This window comes from Mastigoproctus giganteus, chromosome 1 (assembly GCF_048544385.1).
Source record: "Mastigoproctus giganteus isolate SK-2022 chromosome 1, ASM4854438v1, whole genome shotgun sequence".
Lineage (NCBI taxonomy): Eukaryota > Metazoa > Arthropoda > Arachnida > Uropygi > Thelyphonidae > Mastigoproctus > Mastigoproctus giganteus.
The window spans coordinates 28,788,854-28,805,800 of NC_143575.1; the positions used below are offsets into that span (position 1 = coordinate 28,788,854).

General features: G+C 35.9%; 1 protein-coding gene across 1 annotated transcript; it reads right to left on the reverse strand.

The window, feature by feature from the left end:
* Positions 1–12,805: 12,805 nt before the first annotated feature.
* LOC150090665 (transcription factor SOX-14-like) lies at positions 12,806–13,612 on the reverse strand. The gene has a single exon (XM_090387299.1). It carries the CDS (start codon positions 13,610–13,612, stop codon positions 12,806–12,808), a length of 807 nt encoding a protein of 268 aa, XP_090243425.1.
* Between the last annotated feature and the right edge of the window lie 3,335 nt (positions 13,613–16,947).

A 16,947-nucleotide genomic window follows, 5' to 3' on the forward strand; every position in this document is an offset into this window, starting at 1 on the left:
CAACTTTTGACCACTCCGAAAATTTATAAAATTTTTATTGGGTCCACAGTTGAACAGAAGTTGGTCGTCTCTGCTACGGAGAGAAATATTTCCTTTTTCAGTTACGTCCGAAGAACCTTACACGAGTTACGAACCGCTCTCCTGAAAGAGTGCGCTTCAATACTACCATGACCCTTGAATACTCTCATTATAGAATGAGACTTCATTGTGAATGTTGTCTGCCTGTAAGGAGTAAACATATCCCCTATTCAGGCCTATAACCCTCTCTATTGACGGTTGACTTTGGTCATTAACATTTATCAATTAATTTGCAAACTGTTGTGCTTTTATCATCCCTCTCTTAACTTTTCGAAATCAGAAACTACACGGGGGTGTGCATACTTTATATAAAATTATATGGTTATTTACACAAAAAAGAAAAAAAAAAAAAAAAAAAAAACACAAGTGTCTGAAGTTTACAAATCTCCCAGCAAAACAGGTCTAGATTCAAACTGTTGTTAATAAGGTAATAGTTTGAATCCAGAATAAGATTTCTACCAAACAAAATTCCCGGATGAAAATTCTAGAGTTCTGGTGAGGGATCCTTTAGGAATTCAGCAGAAACATCTAAAAATTGTTTACCATTCAAAAAACCTTTGACTTACAGCAGGGTCGAAAAACCTATGGCACGCAAGATTTTCTTGGCATGCGGTGTACACTGCTATCCCAATATATATATATATTTTTTGACCTAGCGGTTAAGTAAAAGAAACTTAGGTTTTTCTTTTACTTAACCCGTTCATAAATCCATCAGCAATACACGCTCAGTAATACCAAATGTTTTGCTGTGCCCCTGATGTACACAGGCGTTTTCGTCAGGATCAGGAGGTTCTCTTTCCATTATAAATGATACATATTCCCCCACATCACACATTCGCGTATAATGTATTATCATTATACTCTCGTATAATGTATTACTAAATATCATGTTTGCTTTTAAAATGTTGTGTATCGAAACTTTTTAAAAAGTTGCTGTATTTTCTACAAACTAATGCTCTGCTTCATATCGACTGCAGTAATCTTAATTAGGCGTACTAATAATAATTAGTACGCCAAATTAAGTATACTAATTACTCAGTAAGTTGTCATACAACCCTAGAACCCTGAACTGCTGGTCAAGCGAAATTTATGAATGTTAAATTTTTAAATAATTTTAAAAACTTTAATAAACTTCTCTGACTAATATCGCTAATTTTTCAAGAATATTGAGTTACCTTTGTACTTTATCATGACATATCTTGATTTAATCATTTGATAAAGGCGCTATCTTTATTTGTAATACTGATATTAATTAGTATCACCAATTTTACAGAAAAATTGGTCTCGTGGGTAGTACAGTTGGAAGAATCGCTGTCCTTTCCACGCGGGATGGAAAAGATCTGAGTTCGAGTCCCGTCAATAACGTGAGGACTTTTTATGGGCCACTTTTCACAACGTGGTTCAGTTAGTCGGTCTCAGACGAGGATAGCATGGTTTATTCTCCCGGAAACTCGGGTTTTTCGCCAAGAAAACAGCAAATCGACTACGGAAAAAATCGATTTCTTCTTTCAAGCTGTAGCGCTGGCAGCCATGCACAGAAATAAACATAAGTTTTATTAGCATTAGCATTTGGATTGGCAACATGATAAGCTTTGCCTCCTTATGGAGGCAAAGCTTATCATGAGTCTGCGCGGTAGCTTTGTTATTTTGGTTTTTAGGAGCATTAGCAACTAAGGCCATATTGCTCCGTGAATATGCGGTGGTCATTCCCTGACCTTTCCGCATCCTCCGTATTTGGTGGTGACGGGCTCGAACCCCGGTCTAATCAAGAAGCGTGTGCTACGCACTGCGCGGTAGCACAGTGGTATCGTCACCGTCCTCCCCACACGCGAGGAACTTTAAGGGCTTTTTTCACTCCGTGGCTGAGTTAGTCAATCTCAGGCGTAGATAGCAAGGTTTTTATCCCCAGAAACTGTATTTTTTTTCGTCCAGCAAAACTGGCATATCGACCAGAGAACACACGCAATTTACAGACATAATACATAAACGAGTATATGTGTAATCATTTACGGCAGAAAATAATAATATAATAATTTGAATCTGAACCCCCCCCCCCAAACAAATTTCATTTACCTATTCTTGCCAATAATTTATCCAAATCTTCCTTAAATTTATACTTTGGTTGAATGAAAATTTCTGTATACCTATTCTGCAACCATCCCTTTTCAATTTAAATTTACATTCCCTTGTGTGTGTGTGTGTGTCATTTGTAAAGATATTTTTAAAGAATCTAATGTATAACTTTTTTACACGTCAATTAGGTCACTCTGCTGATACCCAGTGCCCAGAGACTGTAACTTACAGAATCCCCAATCTTCCATGGTAGGAATATACTTTTGTGCCTCACCCCAAACTAATCTTGCTGCTTTACTCTGCACCTTTTACAACAGATTTAAGTCCTCCTTAAAATAAAGTTTCCAAACCTGCACTCAGTTCCAGATATGGCCGAACCATTGCCTTATCCAGTAAATCCGCTTTCCCATCCAATACTGGCGAATTTCTACCATAATATTAGTTTCACCGCTTCTCGCTCGTTTGAAGAGGCCTGGATCCAAATCCTAAAATAATTCTTAAAAGTTTCTCAACTGACGCTGTAGTTAGCTAATCTAAGATGGAGTATAGTCATACCGATTTTTTAGCCCACTGAACATGCAAATCGCCCGTGAACACACCAAGCAACGACCTCGAATGGTCAGCGCACAAATATTATACAGAATTACATTTAGTCTTGACATAGTTAAATAGTTAATGTGGGAGCGCAATAGCACTCCCACATTTTTTTTTTTTTTTTTCTTATGAAAACCCTACGAATACGAAAGATATTAGAACTTGTACTACTTAGTAACGCGCGTGGGTTGAATCACGTTCAACTCAGCATTTGATTTGAACGTGGTTAAAGATCACGTAATTGCTTAAAACGTTACTGAGTGTATTATTGACAAAATGATTTTTGTGAACTTTTCTGATTTAGGTGATCGTGCCGAGTTAGAATCAGACCTGTGCCCCCCGTGTTCGAATTTAAGTGAGCCCAACAAATACTAATATCCTTGCAGTATATTTTATTAAATTTCTCTGACGCAGTTTGTTTATTTATCTGATTTTTATTGTTATTTAGTATTTTTGCTAACGCAGCTGAGGCTACGAGGAGTCAGTGTATTGTATCTATAATATAGTTGAGGAAGGACATTGCATGGTGATTTTCCATAGAATTATACTTTTAGTAATGGCCACTCTTATATACAGAATTCATGTGGTGTAAGAGCGCTCATTACTAAAAGTATAATTGTGTCTGTAAGTTCTGTAATATTCTGTTATCGGTTTGCCTGTTTACTGGATGAAAAACCCTACTTTCCAGCAGAAAAAGCCGCACAACCTCGTCCCAGACTGACTAATGCGGCTAACGGTGCACTGGCACGCACCTGTGGTCCTCAATATTTGGGGGTCCCAAACAATTGAAATATACATCGAAATACTCATGATTTTGCACACTTGGGATCAAATAACATCTCAGCGCCTTAGCGCCCCAACTGACTTAAACGAGTTACTGCGGACGGTTTGACTTGCTCCTACTTAAATTCAAAGTGAAGCTTCCTAAATGCATTGCACACAGACCCCCACCCAATTCAAAAAGATCAGTGCTTTACACATATATTTTAAAAAATTATTGCTCTTACCAGAAACCCCAGAAAACTTATAGCAGAGTAAACCCAGCATACTACTCCCCGAAAGATTTCGATCCCTGTCTCAGTGAAACTTTGGAACTTTTGATTTAATGTACTGGTTCGGAACCCTCGGCTGCGAGCATACAAAACTGTAAGTCTCATTTTATACTTTCAGTAAAAGAAAAAAAAATAAAATAAATATATATATATATTTCCTTTTTCTACCATAATTAAGCACAAATAACACAATAAAATATACAGGTAACCCTCGTATAACACGGTGGTTCGGTTCCTACAAAATCTCGTGTAATGCGAAACCGTGTTATACGGGACTAAGAACCAGTACAAAAAAGAGGGGTTACGTTCAAAAAGCTAACAAAAATACACCATTTTTTTTTATAACTATCGGAAACTTAATTTTTATAATAGTAATAACTAAATATTTTAACTTTATTTTTATAATAAAGTTAAAAAAAATTGTTATTACTTTAGTATTTATTTATTTATTTTTAAATTTATTATAAATTTAGTTAAATTTTTAATAAATTTAAGCGTCTAACCTTACAAACTGTGATACATATATGTCAGATAATATACGTTCATTTAATTTTCTTCCTCTTCATCGCTGCTAAGTACAAAATCAAAAGAGAACGTTTTGTCTGTTGCTCGATATCACTTTCTGAACTTTAAGCAACATCTAGATTTCGTGTATCTCCTGCTCTCTTTAAAAAATCAGTAATCTGGATTTGTTTGCTTTTGCTTGATTTTTATAAATTTCTTGGTATGGAGCTAAATATTTTTGAAGCTCCCTTTTGAACTCTGTGCTCCTTTTAGTAGAAGGATCTGCATTCAAAAAATAAGATTCTGATTACTCGGCTAAGTTTATGCCTTTTAGTGTAAAATTTGGAACTTCAGAATTTTCATTTGCGCTATTATCTTCTGAATTGATTTGTTTACCTCCGATGCCATTTTCATCAAATCCGCTTCGCCAGCCTCTCTTTCTACCAGTAATTCTTGAACCTCTTCAGTAGTCATGTCATCAAAACCTTCCCCTCCTATCGACTTAGCAAGTTCTACTATCGCACCGGTTCGACCATATTTCCTGAATGAACAGACTCTGGCCATATATTATACCAACATGCATTTAATGTTGACGGTTTTACTTCTTTGAGTGATAAAGCTATGGTTCCGATACAGTCCACAATTTAAAAATATTTCCATGCCTCCATCACTTGAACAGATTCAGAATCATTTTTTCCCCAAAATCCATTGTAATGATTTTTTTTGATGTAATTAGTTTTAAAGGTAGATATAATGCCTTGATCAAATGGCTGAATTAAAGAAGTTGTATTAGGTGATATGATCATTACTTCAACGGTTAGATGACCTAAACCTTTTGGATGGCCTGGCGCGTTATCCAATAGTAATAAAACTTTGAAATCTAGATTTTTTCCGCTTTAATAAATAACAAAGAACACGGCACGCACAAGTTGCAACAAACACGATATGCGCAAATGAGATACGGAGTAATGAGTTTCTGAAAATTTATTTATGTTTTTTATATGATTGAATATCTCATGGAACGTTTCACCATAATAACGTGAAAACCCACAGAATTCCAGCTATTGGAACTATCGCAAAGGCAATAAGATCGAGTTACTACCTGATTGTAATTGATTGCACTAACAGAAAAGCCCAATAAATCTGAAAATGCAAATTGTTTTTATTGTTTTATATATTACCGGAAATGTGCTTTAGAAAATTACCACGAAGGCGTGATATTAGCAAGTGGACAGCAGGGATTCACAAGAAGGAATGGAAACGTTGAAAATGACATCTAACATAATAGCAGGGTTTCTAGCACAAAAGCTCAAAAATACCGTGTTATGCGAGATATCCAGCAATTCTCAAACCGTGTTAGGGTGAAATCTTGTTGTAGAAGTACCGTGTTGTACGAGGATTGCCGCAATTTATCAATCGTGTTAGAGCGAAACCGTGTTGTAGAAATACAGTGTTATACGGGGGTTGCCTGTATATGATATCAGTTATCTTCTGTTGTGTTATTACTTCTTTTTTTTAATAATCCTGTGTATGTTGCGGCTTCCAGAATTTGCTCCCCTCCCCTTCTTTTTTGCTCTTGGCCCAAAACAAGGTTCACAACTTTCTTGGAAAAGTTTTGAGGTTTCAAATCCCGTTGCAGGCCCGAGGAATTCCCTATATGGGATTTTAGCAATCCGGGCTGTAGTTAGCCGAGCTCAACCGTATGTATAAGGTTTATTCTAGAAACTAGATTTTTTCCCCCTCACTTACACGGCAGTCGGGTTAAAATATATGCAGTTTACAGGCACGATATGGCTGACACCTCATGGCCATATTTTCATCGATACTTACCATAAAACATCAGGCCAGTTAAATTCCCCGTACTTTTTGTTTTATTCTATTTGCGTTGAATCCGTTTTCTGAGAATATGTCAACATAAAATGAAATTAAATTTTAAGTTAGACTTGATTACTCGAAGTAATATACATAATATTCTTCGGTGATTATTCCACTATATTCAGCTAAAACTCATGTTTTTGTTAATTGAAGTGAGATTTCTTAGCACGAAGAATATTTTAGTCTGAAATGCTTATTCAGTTGTGGGGATTCGTTAAATAAGCACTCAGTAGTAACACATCAGTGTGTTTCTGTTAGCTAGGCATGTGTTTATTACGAGTAGTGTATATATATATTTGGTGTTTGCACCAAATTTCAAAAAAAGCAAATTTCCTCTCTAATAAAATTTTCAACCTTTCTACTAAAGGGAATGGCAGAGGCCTCGTAAGCCTACACTGCCTTGCCACTATTAGGACCATGATTTGGGCTATAGGCAACAATCTATATAAAAATATGCAAATTGGAGAAGTCACATGTTATGATGAGTGCTCGGTGCACTTTTAGACTAAAGATTAATGTCTTTAATCTTTAAAAAATGCGAAAACACCCTGAAAGCATCTGCCAGAAGCAACTGTGATCGAAAATGTAAGGTAACGGATCTAAGTGCTCGATGTCTGGAGCGGATAATCAAGTATAATCGCCGCAAAATGACTGAACAATAACCTCTGCATTTAATGTAGGAATACCACAAGGCATCTGTATCCACTCATGGTCTTAATGAAGTGGCCAGGGAGTGTATACGCTTAGTCGATATTTGAACTAAAGTATCGAACTATTTATTTACTTATAGGATACTTTTTTAGCTTTACACATCGGTATCCATTAACGGAACTGATAAAGGTATTACTAGTATTCTAAATTTTCTGATAATTCGATAGTGAGCAGGGTGCTTACTGTTGAATCATCTTCACGATCTTCATAACTTCTTAACATTAGCTTAACAACCAACAACCTTCAAGAAGATAGTAATTCCATCAAAGATAAGTAATTCCAAATGATTTGAAAATTGGCAGTTAAGGTATGAAGCTAGGAAATGCGAGTTCTTGTTTTGGAGCAGCAACAATCGAAGATTAACATATTGATTTATTTTGAGGCACCAACTTTTAGGTAGTTGAAGAGGAAAGAGATTGGATACGAGTTATACAGTCCGGTATGAAATCCTTTCAGCAGTGCAGACATTGTGCCAAGACAACAACACACGGAGTCCATCAGAGATGTAATAACTTTGCTAGTAGAGACAAAGAGTTTCTACTTATTGTTTTCATTATTTAAAGTTAGATGAGTTAACAAATAGAATATCTCCTCTCCTTATGGAGAAAAAAATTGCCGGACATAGCGGGATATAAATTTAAATTAGGAATGAATAACTGCAGCCTAATGTACCAATTTGCCTTTATCGAAGAGTAATTTGTTACTGGAAAGTGTATTTATATTTAAAGACGTTGGATAAATTCTTAAATGAAATTGATAAAAGAAATCTGAGCGATACACGGGTTACATTTATTAGTATTTTTAAGGTTACATAAGCCCTGCTTCTCTGCAGCATTCTGCCAGTATTAATACTAATAGTAATACCGAAAAAAAGCAATAATAAATAAATAAATAAATAAATATAATTTTTAAAATTTTGGACTATTTTAAATAATTTAAAATTGGTGAATAAAAAATGAATAAAAACCAAACATTTATCTTAATCTCCATCTAAAATGTGGGGGTGTAACTTTAAGATTCGTCACACATATATAATATTCCCTTAGCTAACTAACCTTCTATTTTTGTGAATGTAGTTCCTGTTTATCGGATGAGATTATTAAAATTCTGTGAATTCATTTCCAAGGTTAGCTTAGAAATCTGACTCTATTTAGTGCTTTTTGGTTTGTGCTTTGCATAGTTTTTTAGTTTGTGGAAATTTTATGATACAGTGATTTTTGGATGTAGCAGCTATGTTATAAATTTTGTCCTTTTAAAGAAGAAATCATTCACTTCGAATTTAGATCGGGACAACAATTTATTTCTTTCTTTATAATTCTCATTTGACACATCATAAAATACAGTTTATGCAGCCAGTTCTCTACATGCAACTAAAAGAAATCGATTGCTATTTACTTAAAACTTCTAAACTCTTCATATTATTCCATAATCTTTTCATTAGAAGAGCCTCACAAATATCCTGCTCTTTATAACAACAACATACTTTACAATTATACATGTTGGAGGGGAGCAAGGGATGGTCTAGACTTCGAATTGTTCAGAATTCTAGTTAACACTACTAACAATTTGTTTTTTTCTCACACTTATTACGTCTAGAAAAATATTTTATGTGCTACCAGCAAGAACTGATTTTACTAATCTTTCAAATTTATTGTATTATTGGATACATTAAGCTGTACGTAGAGATATTGCTTTCACAATTAATTAGAAAATTCAAATTTAAAATATAAATATAAATCAAATTATCACTTACAACACGAACTGTGTTTTTGTAATTTTAAATAGTTATAAATCCGGCTACTGCAGTTAAAATTAACTAAAGTTGTAACCAGGTTAATAATAAACAGCTGCTTCGACTAGTTTCTAAGAATTTTATGCATTTTCTTTACTGAAGTGATAAATTTATTAAAAAATACTTATTACTTCAGTGTGTATTAAAATTCATTCATTTTGTAATGTACTAGATTCTCTTCAAAAGTAATTCTCCCAATCAATTTTTTTATCAAGTTATGCTTATTCTACTGCATTGTTTCCTGTACGCCGTATAGGTACATCCTTCCTGCTTCTTATTATGCTAATGGTTTCATACTCCCACTAGTGGCAGTAGTGCATTTTTCCCATAGTCGCACGAGGTACGCGTATAGGACCCACTATTTGGGAGATCTCCACAAGCTAAATTTTTTTTTTGACTTTTATTAATACATCGTTATAGTAAAGAAAAATACAGAAATAATACACTGTATTTATACTGGCGCACTATGGCCATAATTGCCGACGCGCCTAATAAATCCCCAAACAAACAAACTGTATATATACCCTCATTTATTATTTAAATTTTTGTTCAATTTTGTGGCAGTAGGGTCCTCAAAATCCCAGAACGCCTTGGGATCTCCGCAATCCCAGGACGCCTTGGGCTCCCACTTAAAGGAGGCCACCGTAGCCTAGTGGTCAGGTGCGCGGGTGCATAAGTACACGTGCCTTGAGTGACCGGAGTTCAAGCCCGTGACTGCTGAATACGGTGCTGTTTCTTGTAATCTGCCTATCTTGTGAACTCCTCTGACCGTTTGGTCGTCCCGGAGTATAAACAGAAAATTTATTTATTTATTTAATCTAAACGCGCCTGAGTAGAGGTTTGTGTTGCTGTAACAATAGTCAACCAAGGCTGCCTCCATCAGTGCCAGTCAGAAGCAAAATTCCGTTGTTGAATTTTGAATTTTTGATGTGGAGAAGGAGGAGATTATTAGAACAACCATAAGCGATTACAGAATGTCTATGGCCGCCTAACAACTGTTGTCGACCGCAGCATAATTGATCTCTGGATCTAGCGAATAACGTCCATACATAGAAGATAGAAACGGAAATTTTTGCTTGTTTGTTCTCGCATGGGTGCGCCCATGAATTTCTGTCTGATATCCATCAAACATAATTTCCTCCACGAATCTGGTGGCAGTCATGTTTGATGGCTGCCACACCAACGCCACTTGTGGGAAGATGATATCATTGGCATAATAAGTGGGAAAAAGGATGTACTTATACAGTAATAATGCTATAAAATAAATGCAGCTTTGTAAAAAAAATTGAAGGGAATTATTTTGAAGTATCTCAAGTACTGTGCAAGGAAATATTGTATGTACAGAAACACCAAGAAAAATTACATTATATTATAACGTAAAAATTTTATGATTTCTAGCTTTTTAAATGCAGAGATGGTTAATGACTTTCATTTCTTGGTAGACAGTATGTTTCGTTTTTATCATACAAAAATATATGGACAGAAAAACAAAAAATTATTGAAATTATTTTATAAACCCTGTTACATTCATCATATATCAGTAGCATTATCTTCTAATTAGAATAACAATGATTTTTCAAGCTAGATGCCGAAGATTTAGACACATCCATTTTGGTTGTTCGTTGAGAAAATTTACAGAACAAAACATTTTCAAAGGAAGAGATAAAGTTTTTTTTTTTTGGACAGTGAAATTTCAGAAAAAGGCAAAAATAGTTATAATACAAGGAATTTAAAAATAGCTGAATATTCTTTTATACAAAAGAATACAGTTTGTTGTTGAACAATCGAAATTTAGAATCACTGAAATTCGTTAGGTGAACAAATCAGAGTGGATTTGTATTCACAAAAGTTCAGAGTAATGGATTTCATCAAGTTAGGAAAGTTTTCTTGAGTATGTTATAATCGGCATAATCCTAACTCTGCATATTCATGAAGCAAGCACCTATATGGGCATAGAAGAAAGTTAATGATCAAAAAATTACTAATTCAGATAAACCGTTACCGCTTTCTGTCCGATTATAACGGATAATCGGATTTCCATCATAGATCGTAATTGGGCTATTATACATCGCAGTCCACTGCATATATTGCAGTTCAGGCAGAGCTATTTAATATAATGGCGTAACGAAAAAAATTAATGTTATATTATGGAGATGTTTAGATAATTCACTTGGAAGATGATTTTCATTACGGAAGCAGAGATTCAAACTTAGTGGTGGAAATATTAATTTATTGTTTCTAAAATAAATGCAGAGAATAAAATTTCTATATTTCTTGTTTGAAATGTGAGATTACTTCTTTTGGGAACTCTTGAAGGAAAAACGATATATGAAGCTCAGTTCATATGCTATAAAAAGGAGAAACAGAGTGGACTGGTGCTTCATTAATTGTAATTTGAGTATTTTTTTAGATTGCCTTTATAAAAAAAGAGGCGAACATCAAAAAGGCATATATTATCCTAGATAAAAAGTGTGAGATAACTGTACCAGTCCGAGCTTCCGTTGGGGTTGATCCCCAAAAGAACGTTATATCTGCGATACAGAGAGCGGGAAGATTATTCAAGCATGCTTCTCATACAGAGGAGTTAAAGAACCAGCTCTTTTCTTTAGGTGACATTTCTTCAATCTATAATTTCATCTGAATTATTTCCAATATCTAAACTAACTATTCTATACAACTCGTTGTTTCCAACGATTGAGCTAAACCCACAGAATGTAGGGCGTCGTATTTTTTATCTCTAGGCAGCATTATTTCTCATATTTAATGCTTTGTCTTTAAACAACAAATTAACATTAGTAACTAATTAATCTAGAATGCATTAAAGAGAATATAAAAACAATAAAATTATATGGTGGTCATCATATATCGACTAGACAAAATTCCGTATAATTTACGGTTGGAGTTTGTGAAACACAGGTGGCGCCATCGTAGTTCTGATTAATAATAGTGATTAATAATGTCGTTTGTGGTTCTGCGCGTGTTTATACTGTACTTTAGAAATACGAAGAAACGTTAATCAATAAATTGTAAAATTATTTTAAAAATGTTGTATACAGCTAATTTAATGTTTCAAATGATCAAATGAAATGAGATTAAATAATATTCTTTTGTATAATTATAAAGTAAAATACATAAATTGAAAGTAAAATAAAAAAATAACCAAGTTACTGGCCATAGTAAGACAAAAATAGAATTTAAAGTATTTTTCATTCATTCCAGTGTTGCACTCGATATTTTTTTATTTCTGTAAATAATGATGTTGACCAATACTTAATCGATATTTTAAACTGGTCAGTTAGCTTGAGGTTCTGATAATTTTAATAACAATATTTTTTTCGTTAATTAAGGAAAGATGAAAGCGTATCCGCATTCATCGCATTTAAAATATAAACCGATACTCATTTTGACGGGAAAAAAAAAAAGAAAATGGTAAATAATGGTAAATTAGATTAACTGCAATACTTTTCTTTTTTTTTTATGTAGTGCAATTAATTTAATTTATCGATTAATAATTCCACATTTGTAGTAAAACAATGATAGTGATTCAGACGCCACCTGTATTTCGGAATGTGTACTGTTTCTATACGACTTGTAATCGGAGCCAAAAAAGAGCCGAGATCACAGATGACAAATACAAATACCAGTTGAAATCACAAAATAACACGAATATAAACTACTCGATTAAACCACTAGACGTACAATGGCGGGAGAAAGGTCTCCACTTGTCACCTTACCTACTTGACAGGTAGTGAATCTTTAGAGCCTTCAAAGAAAATTATGGTTCGTTAAAGTTCCTTTCTAGTAGAATAAAGAAAGCGTCGCTCCGATTTATGTTAATCCGATCCAGTGTCTTCTAGTGTTCCGACAAGATTTCACTTTGTTCAACCGATTAGGCTAGTCCTTATGGTAAGGTTTCATCAGTCACGTGATTTCTCTAGGAGAGAGTCAATTAAGCGTAAAAACAACATCTACATACCTGCTTTGGCTAATATATTGAGCTAGGAACCGGTATGGATTGTTACAGCGATCTTAGAAGTCCTGTACATAATGTCGTAGGTCACTGTCGGGGAATGTGCTAACCCCATTGACTAGCGTTGTATTATCAGTTTCATGCACCGCGAAGCCACTAAATAATTGGACTTACGGACAGATTCGGTGGACTGGAATGCCGGTGGAAACGATCATCCGACTTCAGGAAGAAGCAGGCAAATGGTGAACGGAGGTCAGAGGTCTGCGGTGTTAACGGAGACGATCCCGAGACGCTGTGGAAATACGTAGACGACGGAGCACAGCCGCAAGACACTAAACCGTATGGAGAAGTCAAATTTCCATGTGAGTGAGACAACGAAGACAGTAAGCTACTGGCGGCAGTGTTATAGAACGGCGACTGACCTGGACTCAGCATTGGAACGTCGGTCAGTTCACGGGGTTTGAAGAGCGTCGGGGAAAGAGCCTCGGCCCGTAGCTTGGCAATGTTTCCATCCAAGGGGCTGTACATCCCACCAAAGTACGGTGACAGGGCACTCGGAGCTAAGGGCAGCGGAAAAGTTCGAGCAGTCACGGCCTTCTCACTTTCGATCGCAGTAGAGGTCATAGGAAAGCGCGCCAACGGGTCAATCGGCGGCGGGAAATTTGTCATAGGTAAGAAAGAGTTCTCCTTTTTTAGCAGAGGTTTTGGTTTCCGCCGGGGTCTGTACTTGTAGTCGGGGTGCTCTTTCATGTGAAGGGCACGCAGACGTTTGGCTTCATCGATGAACGGTCGCTTTTCCGCTTCTGACAACTGTTTCCATTCTGCGCCAAGTCGTTTACTGATCTCAGAATTATGCATCTTGGGGTTCTCTTGGGCCAGCTTTCGACGTTGTCCCCTGGACCACACCATGAACGCATTCATAGGACGTTTGACGTGGTCGCTGGAGGATTTCGATGACATCATGTTGGGCAACGGGCAGTTTCACACGAGCGAGGAACGGTTTCTCTTTCTGAACTACTCAGCTGTTCAACCCCATCACCCTCTACGTCACTCTAACTACGGAATAAGAGTGGTGTTCACACGAACGTGACTCCAGCTACACCGTACCAGCAAACCGCTACTGACGAGCACGCTCTCACTGAGACAGTTTAAGCTTCAAGAAGCGTAGAGAGAGTTCCGAAACTTGCCGCAATCTCATTGGTTGGTAGCTCGCGATGTGATTGCCATTGGTTTCGCATTCACGGACGGCAGCGCCACCTCGCAATCATCGGCATCATTGACAGAGATCGCCAGCAACGTACTGCCAACGTCTTAGCCAGGTAAGAAGCCGATAGAACTTTAGCGTAGCGTCTGATCTCGCTCATTACGACTAATTTCGCATGTTTGGTGTGTGTATGTGTGCATGTCCACGTGTCTGTTGGTTGGGGGAAGTTAAGGGGTGTGTTTGGCTGCGTGAAAGGCGCCAAGATTGCTTTCACAACGCAGCCAAACATCAGGCAGCCAATAGAATGTTCAGTTGGTCTCCGAGAATAAACCCTGCGTCCTATTGTTTTACGATATTAACGATTTTCGCCTCTTGTTGACACACCGCCCGCGCCGAACTGGTGGAATCGTTCACGTGATCCTCTTCAAAGGCGGTGAATGCTCGGCTGATGGAGAGGAAGGACTTTGGACACGATTGTTCCAGTTATAACTGCGTGTGTAAATAAAGCACAGAACCACCTCAATGTATCGAAACAGAAAAGGAATGCATTCTCACTCCCTCGTATACCTCGAATACCGTTCGATAGTATATCTTCTCAACACAGTATATTTTATTTTTCACAAGATAGTATATTTTCTCAACTTTTGGCGATACAGTATAATATAATAATATTTTTGTTATAATAATCTAAGGTGTCATATTTTTTATGGGTTATTACTATAGCTCAACTTTATTGTTATTATTATCATCATATTTTATGGAAATGTTTTTATGAATTATGTTTATTTTGTTTCCTTCAATCCCCATAAACATTTCAATATTTAAAACAAAAGACAGCCGTCTAGGAGTTCCAGGATTGAATACGACTAAAATTTTAAGATAATTAATTGATCAGAGATCTTTTCCATAATTCATCCTTTCGCATTTGATCACCAGAGAGCTTATCATATTCATGCTTGTCCTTTATGATATTAAAAATGAATAATGACCAAAATTATTAATTTGAAAAGTTTTTAACCCCAGAGGGGAAACGTTAATAGAACATGTACTACTCTGGTACACCGTGTGAGTTGAGCTTCTAGAAATTAGACAATGATTAACGATACTGGACTACGTAGAATGTAATTTTCAGGGAATACGTAAAAAAAAATAAATAAATAAAAATAAATAAATAAAATAATAATAATAATAGTTAACTAGTTAAGGCAATATGTATGGTGCTGTGCTGGAAGCGGTTTTGGAATAAAGAGGGGCGGAATTATAGATGCTAATTCAGAACGGTGCCCATGGAAATACCTACGTAGAAAGGCATGCTGCAAAAACGAAAAGTGGATCAAGTTTGTTATGAGAGGGATCGTTAATTAAAGTCCGTGCTTTCTTTTTTTCTTTTGGATCTGGTAAGGAAGTTTCAGAGGTTCAAAGAACCACATGTATAAGTGTTTATCGAAACCTTTTTAATATCACCTGTTATTAAAGTAATCCCTCCTTTAAAATTTTTCATAGGACGTTTGAATGATCCGTTTCAGCTGCAGTTTATCTTGTTTTAGAAAGGGCTTAGTCTTAACATTTTGTTTCTCGAAAAAAAAAACCCAACTTATGAAATCGATTGAGTCATAATTTTTTTTTCTTTATATCAAGAAAGCTTATCAGTTACAGATATTTTATTGAGCAACAGAACTGAGAAACTGTTACTTTCCTTTTTTTTTTTTTTTTTTTCATGTTGCTTGTATTTATTAATTCAAAAATGAACATTCTGAGTTTATTGATCTGATTTAGTAGTGTGAGTCGGATACTTTTTTGGTCATGTGTCGTACGGAAGAAAAATAATCGTACATTTATAAGTAGCCATTCTTATTACATGTTGTTCAAGTTGACTGCATAACAGGAAATAATCGGGACTAGAACACTTATGAACCCTTAGTCGGGATTAAAACACTGATAGTCTCTTATATCGTAGCATTCTATTTTATAAGTAAGATATATTATATGGATAAGCAACTCCAAATGCCACGAACTACCCTTTCCTTTTTAAAAGGGTAGACAATTATAATAAGATAATGTTTACTGATTCTCCATCGATAAGAGTTTGTAATGCACAGCAGCAACGGTAGAGTCAACTGTGATAGACACTGTGTTTCTGAAATAACTTACATGGCAAGTCATGAGTTTGTGATTCGCATGCGCACTATGCAGTCCCGCATGCGCACTATGCAGTCTCACATGTGCACTGTGTTTCTTATATATTTTTTAAAATCTGATAAAGACTAAATCCTACTTCGTTCGTATATGCTAGGGTAGCAAACACACAACCCATCAGCGTACGAGCCATCCTATAATATATATAGGGCGCCTCCGTAGCCAGGTTGGAAGGGGCAGCAGTGCGTAGCACACGCTTCTTGATTAGACCGGGGTTCGAGCCCGTCACCACCAAATACGGAGGATGCGGAAAGGTCAGGGAATGACCACCGCATATTCCCGGAGCAATATGGCCTTAGTTGCTAATGCTCCTAAAAAAACCAAATAACAAAAAAAAAAAAAAAAAAAAAATATATATATATATAATATATAAGATAAATTAAATGCACGGAAATCTATAAAAACTAACTACATGAGATAGAAAAGTATCATCACAAGGTACTAACTACAAAAATACTATCACAATACAAATGTTTCTTAATGCATGCATTTATTATCCCCCATTTATTATTGCATGCATTTATTATCCCCCATTCATTAATGCATGCATTTATTATCTCATATGCTACTAAAAAGTAGCATATGAGATAATTCTGTCCAGAACATGGAAAAGCACACAATCACGAACTTGCTGTTCTCCTCAGATATTGCCTGGGAAGTGTGTAGGCGAGTTGGAAGGTTTTAAGCTGCAATCTGGCATACGTATTGGCAGAAGATTTTGTTCTGTAGGTCTTTTCTTCATAAATCATCTCAGGACTTATCTTTAAAATTATTGAAAACTCCAGTCGTGTTTGCTGCGAACGTACGACTGAAGCAGCTGATTTGGTTGGGGGAGAGAGTCGAACCACTGATTTTGCTAATTTGTAGTCCTTCAGTTATTTTTTGGCATTACGATGAG

Bases quoted from the DNA above. Each gene is read 5' to 3' on its own strand.
- LOC150090665 (XM_090387299.1), bottom strand. From the start codon at position 13,612: ATGATGTCATCGAAATCCTCCAGCGACCACGTCAAACGTCCTATGAAT.